The sequence below is a fragment of the Merops nubicus genome, unplaced genomic scaffold (assembly GCF_000691845.1).
Source record: "Merops nubicus isolate BGI_N331 unplaced genomic scaffold, ASM69184v1 Scaffold54211, whole genome shotgun sequence".
NCBI lineage: Eukaryota > Metazoa > Chordata > Aves > Coraciiformes > Meropidae > Merops > Merops nubicus.
In genome coordinates, this window is record NW_008588735.1 from 1 (window position 1) to 12973 (window position 12973).

The following is a 12973-nucleotide window of genomic DNA, read 5'->3' on the forward strand; positions in this document are numbered from 1 at the left end:
GGGATCGTTGGGGGTGGCGTCAATTCTATCCGAGCGGGTTGACTTGTTTGTACCCGTGGTGGTCATTCATGTTATGACGTTTTTGCTTACAATACAGTCTACTTATTGGTTTCTCTTCCTGCTGGTTCTATCATTCTTGTTGGGCCCAGTCACTGGCAGAACACCAGTTCAGGCAAGATTTACAGTTTTTATAGAAGCCTTTCATACATGTCACATCTACACCCCAAGCCTTCCAACTTAGATTGCTTTTTCAAAAAATTTATTCACAAGCAGCCAGTTGTGGAATATCCTGGGACCTGGTTGGTGACATCTGGGGATACTAGTCTGCTCTTCCCTTGTGTGAGTCCTTCCAGGGAAACAGATGCTTACATCACAGTGAGCTGGGCAGAAGGGAGGTGTAAGGGACTACACTGTTGCTTTATCATACTTTATTTTATTCTACAAATACAGTACAAAAATAGTTTTTTTCTGAACATAATTAAATGTAAGCAGTTTTCTTGCATTTCACTCTCACCTCCGTGACCATGTCCAGCAATGGCTAGGCTCCATTCCCCACTATTTTTGAAGAGATTGTGTCAGTGTAATTTAGTTATAGAAATATTGCAGAGGACAGATCAGCATTTCTGTTACAAAACAGCAGGAAAAGCTTGTGTAGATTTAACATTCTTCTCAGAACAGTTTTTAAATGCTTAGGTACTAGATAACATTTACAAGAGCTCTCTGGTTTCAGTGAATTTTGTTTCTGAAAATGACAAGCAGCCAGTTTTATGTTTTGCTTGAAAATGTCCACATGGTCTCAATAAAACAAAACTGAAAAAAAGAGTATATATTCAAATTAATTAAGAAGATACATTTAACCTTAAGTTTGAACTGAGTACAGGACTCCTAGTGCACAAGATTTATGAAAGTAAAGGAAGACTGTAAGCTGAAAAGCCAAAACTGAGTTTTCACAAAAGGCAAGTGTTCTTTAGAAAGCAAATTTTCAGATTTCTCTCAATCGCAATTGTATGTTTCTTTACACCTTAGAGGAAGTACTTCCCCTTCTGTGATGATGAGACAGTAACACCAGAAATACCTCACCACTGATTGGGATAAAGTATGAATCAAAGAGTACATTAGTAGTTCTTTGGCTAGCTCACCATAGACTGTCAAATAGTAGCTGTGTTTAGTTCTGAGCAGGAAGGGAAAAATAGAAAGGAGAAAAATGGGAGAAGACAGTGCTAAGGAAAGCAGTGCCTCAGAAAACAGAATTATTAGTGCTGAGTGATACAAGAAAGAGCAAAGAACCCCAACAGCATAAAGTGATCTTCTTAGAAGGTACAACCACACATCTGCTTGTCCTAAGTCCAAGGCTAAAAGGATGAATTTAATTACCTGTAATACCAAAAGAAACTCTCGATGTTCTATTAGGTTGGTCCCTGAGAGCTCAGAAACACGTGCACAGGAAGGCTAAGTCCTTAACTGGCAAAGGATACTTTTACTGTGGCTATTGTTCTTGCAGCTGGAAACAGCAAAGAAAAGCTTGTTCTGATCACAGTTTCTCAAAAGGGAACAACTGTGCTGCTTCTCCTCTCTTTTCTCGCTTGCTTTTTCTTGTTGATGTCTCTTCATTTTTTTTCTCTAACTGGCGATTTTGGGGCCAAGAAATGGCCACACTTTCTACTGCAGTCTCTGAACTTGGACCTTCTTCTTCATCAGAAGAGAATCCTGCTCCTTTCTCTGCCTTGGGTGCTGATGCCTCAGTCTGGAGAAAAAAAAAGGTGTGAAAACTGAAAATCTGTCCTACAGATCACTCTCAACTGCCCTTTTCTAAAAGGGCTTGTCTTCCACCACAGTGACACTCAATGACATTACAAAAGTTGTCTGCTCTGGTTTGAACTGCTCACCCAAAGCAGAGTTCCTGTTCCTGGATGTCAAGCATTCTTGCAACAGAAGCCAAGATATTTTTGACGATGGAAGAGTAAAAAATAAACCTGCTTCTAAAAAAAATCCTCCTCTTAATCTTTTCCCAATTGAGAAAGGTGAAGAACGAAAAACATCTGACTTCCTGTTAGCTCCGTGCTTGGCTGGGAGGAATAAACCTTAGAGGGGGCTATGTCAAAACAGAAAATAATACCCCAAAAATGATCCTTTAGGAAACACTAATCTCCTGTTAAACAATAATGAATCTTTCAGGGACATGACCACATTGAATTTCTGGTGTAAGTTTTCTTTTTTTACTAGTTGCTAGTTGCATGCTAACAACAGGAAAGAAAAACATTTTTGAGCACCTAAGCTCTACAGCTGGAAACATAACACATTGGAAAGACTGAAAAACAATCTCTTGGTAGAGAAATATCATCCTGAAAAGGAAATGAGAAACTAAGAGAAATCCAGAATACCTTGATGGAGTAGCGTTGCTTCAGTCTCTCTCTGATGAGAAGTCCTTTTGTCAGCAGCTTCCAATTCCCCAGAGCTCTTTTCTCACGTTTCTGTGAAATTGTTGTTAAAAAGAAAATTTACTTTTGCCCACAGAATACAGAAGTTTGAAGATTTTAAACTGCCATAAAAAAAAAACATGCCAACTTAAATGTATCACATTGCAAGATTATAGGCCAGTGGGATTCTGAAGAGTAAAATTTATTGATGTCAAATATCTGCTAAACACATGAATTACTGTCACTTTCTAATGTGCACCGTGCAAGTTACACCAGAACCACCTCCAAACTTTTAACCTCTTATGTGTATTCCTCATTTTTGTTTCCTAGCAGCCACGGAAAACCATTCCAGAGCACGTATTATTTCAGGTACTGCACACACTTGCTATTGCATCCCACTGCAGTCTAGACAGTAAGCCCAAAATGGGGCACCTGGGGGATGCAACTGGCCCCTCATGGTCAGAGAGCCCTGTGTCTGTTCCTTCCACAGCCCACCTGTGTTTGACTGGCCACAGCTTGAATGAAATTTAGTTAATAAATGTAATGATAAGGAAGCTGCAGAAGTACTTCTCACCTCCTTCTCCTTCTTTTCTATTTCTGCTTGTTCATTCTCCCAGGCAGCAATGAGGACCTCCTTATACTCCTCACAGACGACGTAGCCATCAGTACTAGGAAGGAGAACAGCAGCTCTGTCAGCTACTACAACTAAAAAAACAAAGGAGCAAATGCCTGCTGACCCAGACAACCCCAAAGCTAGTCAATATCGACAGAACTGGCTCTCTCATAGGGCCTAAGAGTGCAACTTATGACAACTGCTCCCTCACACAGGGTGTACAACTTCCACAGGACATCAAAATCTGTCCCCTGCAACAGAGCAGCTTGACGTACACGGGGTGCGAGTAGCCACCGTGAAAATCAAATCCCGTGATGGCCTGAGCACAGTCAATGTCCAGCTTCCGCGCCAGCCTGTTCAGGTTTGGGAGTCTCAGCTGCACACAGCCAACGGGTAACATGGATGGCAGGAAGAGATAGACGTTTCCATATTCATTCCGAGGAACCTTATTGGAAAATTAAAGAGAAATGGTGACACTCCAGCTCTCTGGAGAGAGGTGAAAATCTCTGCTGCAATGCGGGGACTCTCCCTTCCTTCTGACCCACTACATTCCACTCCAGTGTTCAATACGTACCAACAAGACAAGGCACAAGCCTACATTTTAGCTGCATGGCTATCTCCTAGCTATGTTCTCTGCCCAGGCCTTGTTAATCAGGGTGTAATGCAGAAAATTATCAAAACAAACATGGACTAGGAAAATTAGATCAACAAAATAATAACATTATCAGTCTGCACTGCTAGTACTCATTACTTGTACTCAGTAAAGGGCCCCAGTGAATTATTGACCATCTCCTCCTGGGTACAGTTACCACTGAACTCTTGATCCTGAATCCAGATGTAACTGACTGATCTCATCTCTGAAACATGCAACTTCTAGAAAAATAAAGCCCACAGCTCCATACAAAGCACTTCCTTTCACACCAGCCCTCTGCCTCCCCAGCTACCTTGCCATCCACTGCTATAGGGGGCTGATACTCCTCTGTCTGCCAGCGGCCGAACAGCGCCAGGTCCTGCCTGTCCCGGTTTGCGGGCTCTGCAAGGCGCAACTTCCTCGCCTGGTTGGAAAAGCCTTTCACCATCTGTGGAAATACAGCCATCGAGCTTTTAACACCACCACAACAAGCTGCCAGTGATCTCAGACTTTCCCAGGACATCAAAGGAGAAGGCTCCGGGAGAGAAGAAATGCCCGTTTCCTAGCTTCAGTACCCTTAGCTTGTGAAGGATAACCCGCAGCACCTGTATACAGCAGGGAGCCAGACCTGTGCATACAGAACACTAGGATGCCTTTGAACAAGATGAAAAGGGTGCAGCTCTGCTAGGTACCCTGGGGTGGGAAGAAGACATAGCTGAGCTTTGGATAGTATATAGGAGCTACAGTTGAAGTAGGTGGATAGATTTGCAATGCAGCTACCACAAGCCACGCAGGCAAGGGAGAAATCTACATCTGCTGACGGAGAGAAGGCAAAAACCAAACCAGAACGGAGTCTGAATTTTACAGCACAGACGTGCTGCACAGGAGGAAGCCAAACCCTCCTACCTTGTAAGGCACTTCTCCAACCCTCACCACTCGAGCTTGCTTCAGCCACGTGTCCTTCGAGTGCAGTGTGTGTACACAGTCTCTAAAAAGGCCAGAAGGAAGCAACCATGAGTTTTGAAGTATCTCCATAAGAGACTTCCAAACTGTAATTCCCATGTTGGGAATAATAAAAAAGCTTTACCCAAGTGACATGCAAATGCTGTCTGAGCAGCTAAATGCCTCACGCTGTCTATTCATGTGGCCTGAAACTACTGCTGATACCATCACAGTCTTCACACATTTGCTCTTAAATTTGTTACAAAGATCACAGTTGCACATGACAGCATGTGCAGGACTCACCTGGAGTAGACAGCCTCTCCCCTGCAGTACCCCAGGATTGCAGCTGACTCAGGATAGATAGCCTCGTATTTCAAGAGGTGTCTCTTCAGTGCATAAAGAGGGTGGTTTTTGTATTCTCCAATTGCTGTTGGTAGAGGTTGATCTTGAAGCTTAACTTGAAACTGTTGGTATTATACAAAGAAGAATGATTTCACAACACTCTTGCACTACTCTTTCCAAATAAGAACAGTATGGATAAATAAGAATGTAAGAATATAAGAATAGTATGGATCAAAGGAAAAAAACACTAGCGATGTAGTCAGATGAGCCAACACACCAAAGCATTCTTCTTGTAAATAGGTACACAAATGTGTACCCAGATCTACATATTTTAAAGACCATCTCCAAAAAGTGTAATGCTAAACTGTACGGAAACTACAAGTAAGTTTCCAGCATGGGCTGTCTGGTGCTTTTGATATGCAAATCTCTCTGAACAGCCTCCATCTGATATTAATTTAATCTATCATTGTATATTCTCTTTAAAACTTACTCAGTCTGAACATTTTTAAGCTCAGATACAAACACCCTTCCTCATGGAAAGATTCCTAAAGATTTCTGGCTGAATGAGAATCCGAGGACTGGACTCCTGGCAGTAAAGGTCCTGAAAAACCTATTGCCATTTACCTCATTTTCCTCCTTCCTGTCTCTTTCCACGCAGGGGCTTCGGTAGGGCTGCAGCGTGTCCCCCCACCACTCCGGGTCCACGCGGCTCTTCCTGGTGGCAGTCATCCACAGGGGGTCGTACCGCTGGGTCACGTCCCTGACGCTCCCGTCGTTCTCAAACCCCAGGACGTAGGTGAGCGGCTTTGTGGCGCCGGTGAAGCACAGCTGGGGCTGGCCAACCGTGCCGTGAACGCAGTCTACACACACCCACTTCTCCTCACGCTCAAGGAAGACCTCCAGCCACTGGTCTGTGCCCGTCGCTTTCCTTACCTCCTGCTGCCCGTCATCCTCATCACTAGAAATTATTTTGTTTCTCTTTCTCGGTGCAGGAGGCAAGGCTGGAGCTGTACTTTTTGCCGGCCTAGGCTCAGCTCCACAGGAATTTTTTGACAGCCCTGAATCTGAAGTCTCAGTTTTTGGGCTTTTTATAGCTGTTACCTTTGACTTCTGGGAGCCCAATGAGCTCTTCCGCCTCTTAGAGACAGTTTCAAAATCCTCATCAGAGAGATCAGATTCCTCCTCTAAATCCTGGAAGTCTGAAACACTGCCCTCGTCACTTCCACTCTCTTCTTTGTAACACACTTTGGAGGCCACTCGTCTCCGCCGATCATTCTTGGGCCTGACTGGCACATCTCTTTCCACTGAACTGCCTTCATTACTAGATTCCTTCTGTTCCTGGTTGCCTGTAGTCAGCTTGGATTTGTGTGTCCTTTTGGTCTGAGCAGTTTTGGGTTTCTTTGGCTTCTTATTGTCTTCTTCGCTCTCTGAGGATTTCTCATCCTGCTTGGCTCTTTTGCAGGGGCATTTCTTTGCCACAGCTTTGGGTGTTGTGGCAGAGACCTCCTGTCCCTCAGAGGTACTGCTGAGAGACTGTCTCTTGGATGAGGTTTTTCCCTGCAAAGGAACAGGCTAGGTCACTTCTATCACCATGGCTAAGAGCATGTTAAAAATCAGACTGAAATCAGCATGAGGTGCCTGCACACCAAAGGTTGGCAGCCGTGGTCAGTCTGCACATCTTAGGGACTTGAAAACTTCATGCAAACAGCTGAAGCAAGCTGTGTTCAAGCAGCAAGCATTTGTTTGCCATCTAAGTTTTAAAGAAATTTAAACCCACTGAAGTTAAGAAGTCTTTGCTGAAACACAGAAAATGGGTGGTTTTTTTTAAATGGAGAAAGCTAAAAATTAAGGGTTTTTGTGTTCCGCATTATAGAGAAAACATTGTCATCACCCTGGTTCATGCAGCAAGTGATTCACTTCAAGCTGCAAGAGCCAGAAAGCTTTTTCAGTCCTACTCTCTAAACCAGTGACCTATTCCTTATTCCACACACCCAACAACAACTACCTTTGCTTTTGTCTCCTTGAGAGGAATAGGCTGCAAGGACAGCACGAGGCGACACAGCAGCTGCAATGCTCGCAGAATAATTAAAAATATCTGCAAAAGAAAAAACAAAGCATGTTTAATTTTTTTCAAAGTATATAAAAAAAAAACCTCTTGGAACTCTTACAATCTGGGTTGTGTCACAAATCATTTTCACTGCTCCCTTTTCCCCAGTGCTGTATACACTGACACAGATGTGTAGCTGCTACAGTATTAAAGCACCACAGTCTCCTCTGGCTTACTTACATTACTGCTGTGACAGGGGTGCTGCTGTTAACTCAGAGGTGAGGAACCAATGCCTAAAGTGGCTAAATGACCCAACCTGCTGGAGCAGATGTGGCAAGCCATCCAAATCCCATCTACCCTATCACTTTCTAATTCTTGAAGAAACCTGAGTAAGAGGACTCTAAATCCTGCCTCCCAAAGGTGGCCAAAGCCAGCTATGTACCATCAACTGAACCCAGCAGAAGCACCATCAGAGAACGTCATTACAGCTACAGCTAAGAGCTGTGGCCTGGCAACAGCCCTCCTGCTTGGGACTCGAGTGAAGCTGCCTAAGCAAGGCTTGCTCTTCTCCTCCTGTCCCAGGAAGTAACATGTCTGCATTTCCACAGCAAGGATACAAAGCCACCACAACAACTGCTTCCTGCTTTGCAGCAGAGAAGCTGCAACATCCCACTTTATCAGCAGCAGGACGGAGCTGGAAGCCATGAACCTGCAAAGCAGGAGCTCAATTCTGCTCATTCTAATGTCCTGTCAATTTGATTTCCTGGGTTTTCCCCTACCTCAGCTGTTTTACCAAAATATCTGTGACTTGAAGCAACTGACTCCACTTCTTCCCTTAATCCAATTTCACCACAGAATTACTGCAGGGTTTAAATCCTTCTTAAGCCTTGGCCTTGGGCTGCTCTAAATCAAAGCTCAGTTCTTCTGGCCTTCAGAGGTGACTCGTAATAACAAGCTACCAACTTTCAACTCAAAGATCTCTGGCTGCAAGTAAGCCCTAGAATTTCCTCACTCGAATTTCAGAATACTCAAGTATTTCAGAAGAAACTTCCTAAGCTGGTTTTCTTAGGTCTACACTGCTAAAGCAATATAAAGAAACCAAGGCATACTTAGGAACAAGCAGCTCTATACACTATACATAGACCTATCCGGAGGTCACAGTGACACCAACCAGGACCACAGGCTCCCATTAGGCACAGTTCAAATAGAATAATTTAATCATAGGACAGCAGAAACAAATGCAACAAAAAGCCATGGAATCACCTAAGTCACCCATCTGTTTTCTCCAAATCCATCCCTCAAACACCACTTCATGTATGACCTCAGAGCACTACTGCACTGGTCTAGCATCCAAACTCAGGAACCAAGCCTGCACTTCCCAGTCACTTACATGAACCAGCTCTTCATCATCTCGTGCAGCGTAGACAGCAAAGCGCCTCTCCAGGGTCGACTGAAGGGGCTCTCCTTTTTCAGTGGAAAGCTCATCATTGACAGTGAAGGTCCCAACAAACCTGAAATATGAGACACCTACTTACTGTCTAGTGTTTATGACAATATTTCTGAACTTCATAGTCCATCTTTTCCTTCTGTGAAAAGGACAGACTCTCACCCTTGTATTTAAAATGGGAAAAAGCACTGAAAATTGGTAATTACGTTTACCCCTCTCCATGAACCCTGGCTCTACATTCTACTTGATAGCATGATTAGGAGAGGGATTTTTACCATTTCACCAAGTTGGAAAGGTACAGTAGGTCCACTTGACCTGCGGGCACTTTGGTGAAGTGGGCAGGGATGATGGACAGACCAATCGCCTGAAGATCTGGTTGGCTGCAGATCCTGTTTCTGTAGAAACCATTTGCTAATAAACACAAGAGGTGAACCTGAGAGAAAAAAGTTTCTACAGTGAGTTCACAAGAGATTTTTTTTTCTGGAACTACTGTCCATGGTATAGAAGAGGAAGGCTTCACTGCTCCTTTTAACAAAGATGGGTAACAATGAAGCCTCCCAAGCGTATACAGGGTGGTCACAGGGCTGTCTTCAGCTCACCATCAGAAGACACTAAAGCCCTGAAGTCCCTGTCAGTGTCGCCTGCTCTACATGACTGACAGTTCAGCCCTGCCAGAATGAGCAGATACACACTCAATGGAGAAATATACACCCTACTCACATCTGTTTTGATTTAGAATTTTACTAATGCAGTCATTGACGTTTCTAGTTTAGAGTTTAGGAGAAGACTAATGACCATTTGTCAGAACCATAGCTTTTTGATTTTTCACTTCTAGCTACAGACCCAAATTATTTGATCAAAATCAGTTTCTTCTTCAATCCAAATCACTTCAGGCATCTTTATGCTCAACTTTTTTCTCTGCCAAGTTTCTCTGTGACCAGTACCTTATGTGTATCTTCACGAACCTCCTTGCTGTAACGTTTCACCATTCTCCGAAGATACATCTCAAACTCAGCATTCCTTTTTTCCCTGCATAAGATTACAGAAGAAATGGATGTTGTGGGTTTTCTGTTGGACTTGCTTTTCTAGGTTCCTGAACTGGATCAGTTCCAAACTGAATCCACCCCAGAGAATATTCTATGGATGTGTAACAAAACTTCAGCTGCTGGCTGTGGGAGCAGGCGTGCAGGCTGCGTGTGATTCACAAACTGACAGCTCCACCTACCTGACTGCTGAGAGCTTGGCTATGTTCAGATGGCCCCAAGTCTGCCTAACTTCATGTGCCTACAGCTTCCTACCAGACAGGTCTGGACAGCTCCACGTTAAACTTATAATTCACTGTCTGAATTGTTTGACTTGTAGATTATTTCTAGTATTCCACTCAGATTCCTGGAAAAATGGTTTTCTCTTTATTAATGACGTCTTCAACTTAGAGGCAATAAATATACTTGTTGCTTCATTATGAAGGGCTGGCCTGGGACAGTGCTCACCCTGTAACTCCATGAGAATCCCCAGGCCTCCAGCTGCCACACAAAGAAAGCCTTCCTTGGTATAATGCTCCAAAGGATGCTGAGGGCATTCATTTGACCCACCTCTTCACACCCCAGGTATGGGCACACAGAGGCTTCCACTTTAACTGTTAAGGTATTTACAGTAAAACAATGCCATTCACCCACCTCTCCTTGAAGAGAGCTATTGCTGTCCCTGCTTTGGAATGTAGACATTAAAGCATAATGAAGTTACACACTTGAATTTCAAGGAAGCTCAAAAGCCTCCATTCCTACCAACTTCCATTGCAGATTTCTGGTAAAGCTGTCGGTGTGTAAACTGTTCTCCATCCCATGACCTCACATAACTCCAACTGAATAGTCTGCACAAAGTGGAGATTTCCACCCAGAACGAGTCAGTGAAAGTCAAGACTTGGTGTATTTGTAACTTTGCCCTTTAACAGCCCTTCACTGCTTTCCCTGTCCTTACCTCCTCTGCCTTTTCTTCATCTGCTCTGGGGTTTCAATCTCTATCTCAACAGGATTGCTTGGCATCACTGCTGCAGGAAGAATAGCAGATTCTTCTAACTTTTCTGTGGCAGGTTCCTGGAGTTCTGGAAAAATAAAATATCAGTAAAGGATAAGTAAACATGGAATAGAGGCCCCAGGGAGGTTTGACAGCAGGATAAGAACCTACCTATTCCTCCTTAAGCATTCATGCAACCTATAAAGCAAACATCCCCAGTAATTACCAGCTCCTGAATCTTCCATGACACTGTATGTGTCCAGGTATTTCAAGTAACTGTGGGATACCAGTCACTTGCTGTTGAGGAATCAGCTCAGGACACTAATGGCAAGTGACTATCATCAGCAAACTCAATCAGGGGTCAGGTGAATGAAGCACATGTGACTTGAAGGGTACTTAGTAGCAAAGAAAAAAAATTACAGTGCTTCACTTTAGAAGGCATAAAACTGTAGCAGCAAAATAGGAAGACTATGATCATCATGACTTTTAACAGTTTGTTGATGGCCACCAAATCAAACAGTTCAGTTGGTTTCATCTCCGCTCTCCTTTACTAAGAAGTTGCAGTTTTGAATCCTCAAACCAGTTCATTTTTAGCTGGTCAGTATGAGAGAACACAAACAGCTGAGAAAGTGCTTTGTGCATGGTAGCATAATTTTAATGTAAGCCAACAAACAGTCAAATTCAAGGCACTACAACAAGGTCACTAGTTGCCTGGCTTTCTTCTGCCTTGGAACCATTCTAAAAGCATTGTGAGATTATAAGAAAGATAGAGATATGCACATGGAGAATACTTTAGGCATTCAGAGTATATACATTTCCCTGAATCCAAATGAGAAAAAGCTTAAACATCAAATTACGTGTACAAGAGTATTTACTCCTTAAAATGAATAAACATGCAATTGTTACCTTCCACATCCTCCCATTCATCTTCACTTTCATCATCATCATCATCCATATTGTCTTCATCCACCTCTTTTTTAATGGGAGATTCTCCCTTCAACTTCATTTCCTTCTGAGGTGGCTTCAGCAAGTCACTGTTAAAATCACCAAAATAGCTTTAGCATCAGGAAACATAGGTGCTTGTTTATTTAAGAAAAACAAAGAAAGAACACACTAAAAATAGGGAAATAAATGAAGCATGACCTCTGCATCAGTAACAACAGACTACAATTAAACCACAGATACCTCCTCTGTAAAACAAACCATCTTTGTCATAAACAACCATGGGCCCAATGGAGTGAAACATTTTTTCAGTGCAAACTCCATTCTGGTTCTGCAAGGATATGTAGGAAGGAAGATGCCTGAATCTACAAAAAACCCATCCTTTATAACAGCTTGCACAAATCAGTCCTTGGAGAAATGGTTCACTGAATCATTTGTTCGTACTGAACCTTCACTGAAATTGGAAGAGTTTCTGTTTCACTGCATCACTACCTTAGGCTCTGACTCAAGACTTATCAGTTTAACTTCTTTTTATTAATTAATTTGCCAGGCAGACTGTGTCAATATTACATTTGGACTCAAAAAAATCCACCAGAAAATGGTATGTTTAAAGATTTCTGCTCATCATTTTAACCCCAAATTTCAGGCCAATATTTCTTTTTATACTGGATTCCATAATGCCTCCCTAGTCCTAGGTAAAAACTATAACAAATGGAATAAAATTTTGTATTTAAACCATTGAATTTGAAAAGGCTCATGTATTTAGATGCTTCTCATGCAGACTATCTTCCTCAGGACTGACTCTGCAATGAATATGATGGTACTTCTGTTCAGCTGTGTGACATAAATGTACCAAATGGGACTGACACCTAAAATAAACTGCTCACAAGCACAAGAGCAGCATCGGGCCCTAAAGAAATAACATGAAGAAAATGCTCTCATAGAGTTGAATGATAAGAAAACTAACCTGCGTGTTTCCTCTTTGTTATGATCTTCAGTTCCAGTATTTTTCTTGCTTTCTTTTGTTATTGAATTTGACCCTTTTTGTTTTGAAGGTTTCTTTGCTGAGTTAGAAAATCCAGTATCACCATCTTCTTCCTTCCTCCTAGCCAGAGGTTTTGAACCATTCTTCTCTATACTTGGCTTTTTCTCTTCGAAATCATCTGCGTGGGACAGGAGGAAGAGATGTTAAAGGATGAAGTTTCATCTCCATGGCAATCAGAAGCAGCAGCTTCACAGGCTTCACTGGAGCCAGCTGCGGAAGGAAGCGAGCACTCACAAAGCGAGCACGTCATTGTTTCGGAATATGTAAGAACTGAACGACGAGAACTGTTTAAGGAAAATACTCTTAATAATGTAATGCACGAAAAGTACATAAAGATTCCTACAGTCCTATCAACGAGGTCAGCTGAGAAACAAGCACTGTACTTGCCACTCACAAGAAATTTTTATTTCGTGAAGCTGCTCTGAAGAACTTTATTCAGGGCAGCTCTGGGACACAGAGAGCGCCGAGAGCGCGCTGACACCCGCTGCCCCCGAGCCCCGGGACACCCGAGGCCCGGCGATGGCGCAGCGCCCG

The 12973-nt window shown here is 43.0% G+C and overlaps 1 protein-coding gene across 1 annotated transcript; it reads right to left on the minus strand.

Moving 5' to 3' along the window:
- Positions 1 to 1531: 1531 nt before the first annotated feature.
- On the minus strand, positions 1532 to 12689 carry XPC (xeroderma pigmentosum, complementation group C). The gene is made up of 16 exons (XM_008949331.1): positions 12674 to 12689; positions 12362 to 12557; positions 11359 to 11486; positions 10417 to 10540; positions 9384 to 9468; positions 8715 to 8872; positions 8383 to 8503; positions 6951 to 7040; positions 5570 to 6502; positions 4907 to 5067; positions 4568 to 4649; positions 3975 to 4109; positions 3306 to 3475; positions 2992 to 3085; positions 2382 to 2471; positions 1532 to 1744 (listed from the first exon to the last, which is right to left on the minus strand). The coding sequence occupies exons 1-16, from the start codon at positions 12687 to 12689 to the stop codon at positions 1532 to 1534; spliced, it is 2796 nt and encodes a 931-aa protein (XP_008947579.1).
- Between the last annotated feature and the right edge of the window lie 284 nt (positions 12690 to 12973).

Coding starts and splice junctions, on each gene's coding strand:
- XPC (XM_008949331.1), bottom strand. Junction 10,541..11,358: donor TGAATGGGAGGATGTGGAAG/GTAACAATTGCA, acceptor TTATTTTTCCAG/AACTCCAGGAACCTGCCACA. Junction 8,873..9,383: donor TTCGTGAAGATACACATAAG/GTACTGGTCACA, acceptor TTTTTCTCTCAG/GTTCACCTCTTGTGTTTATT.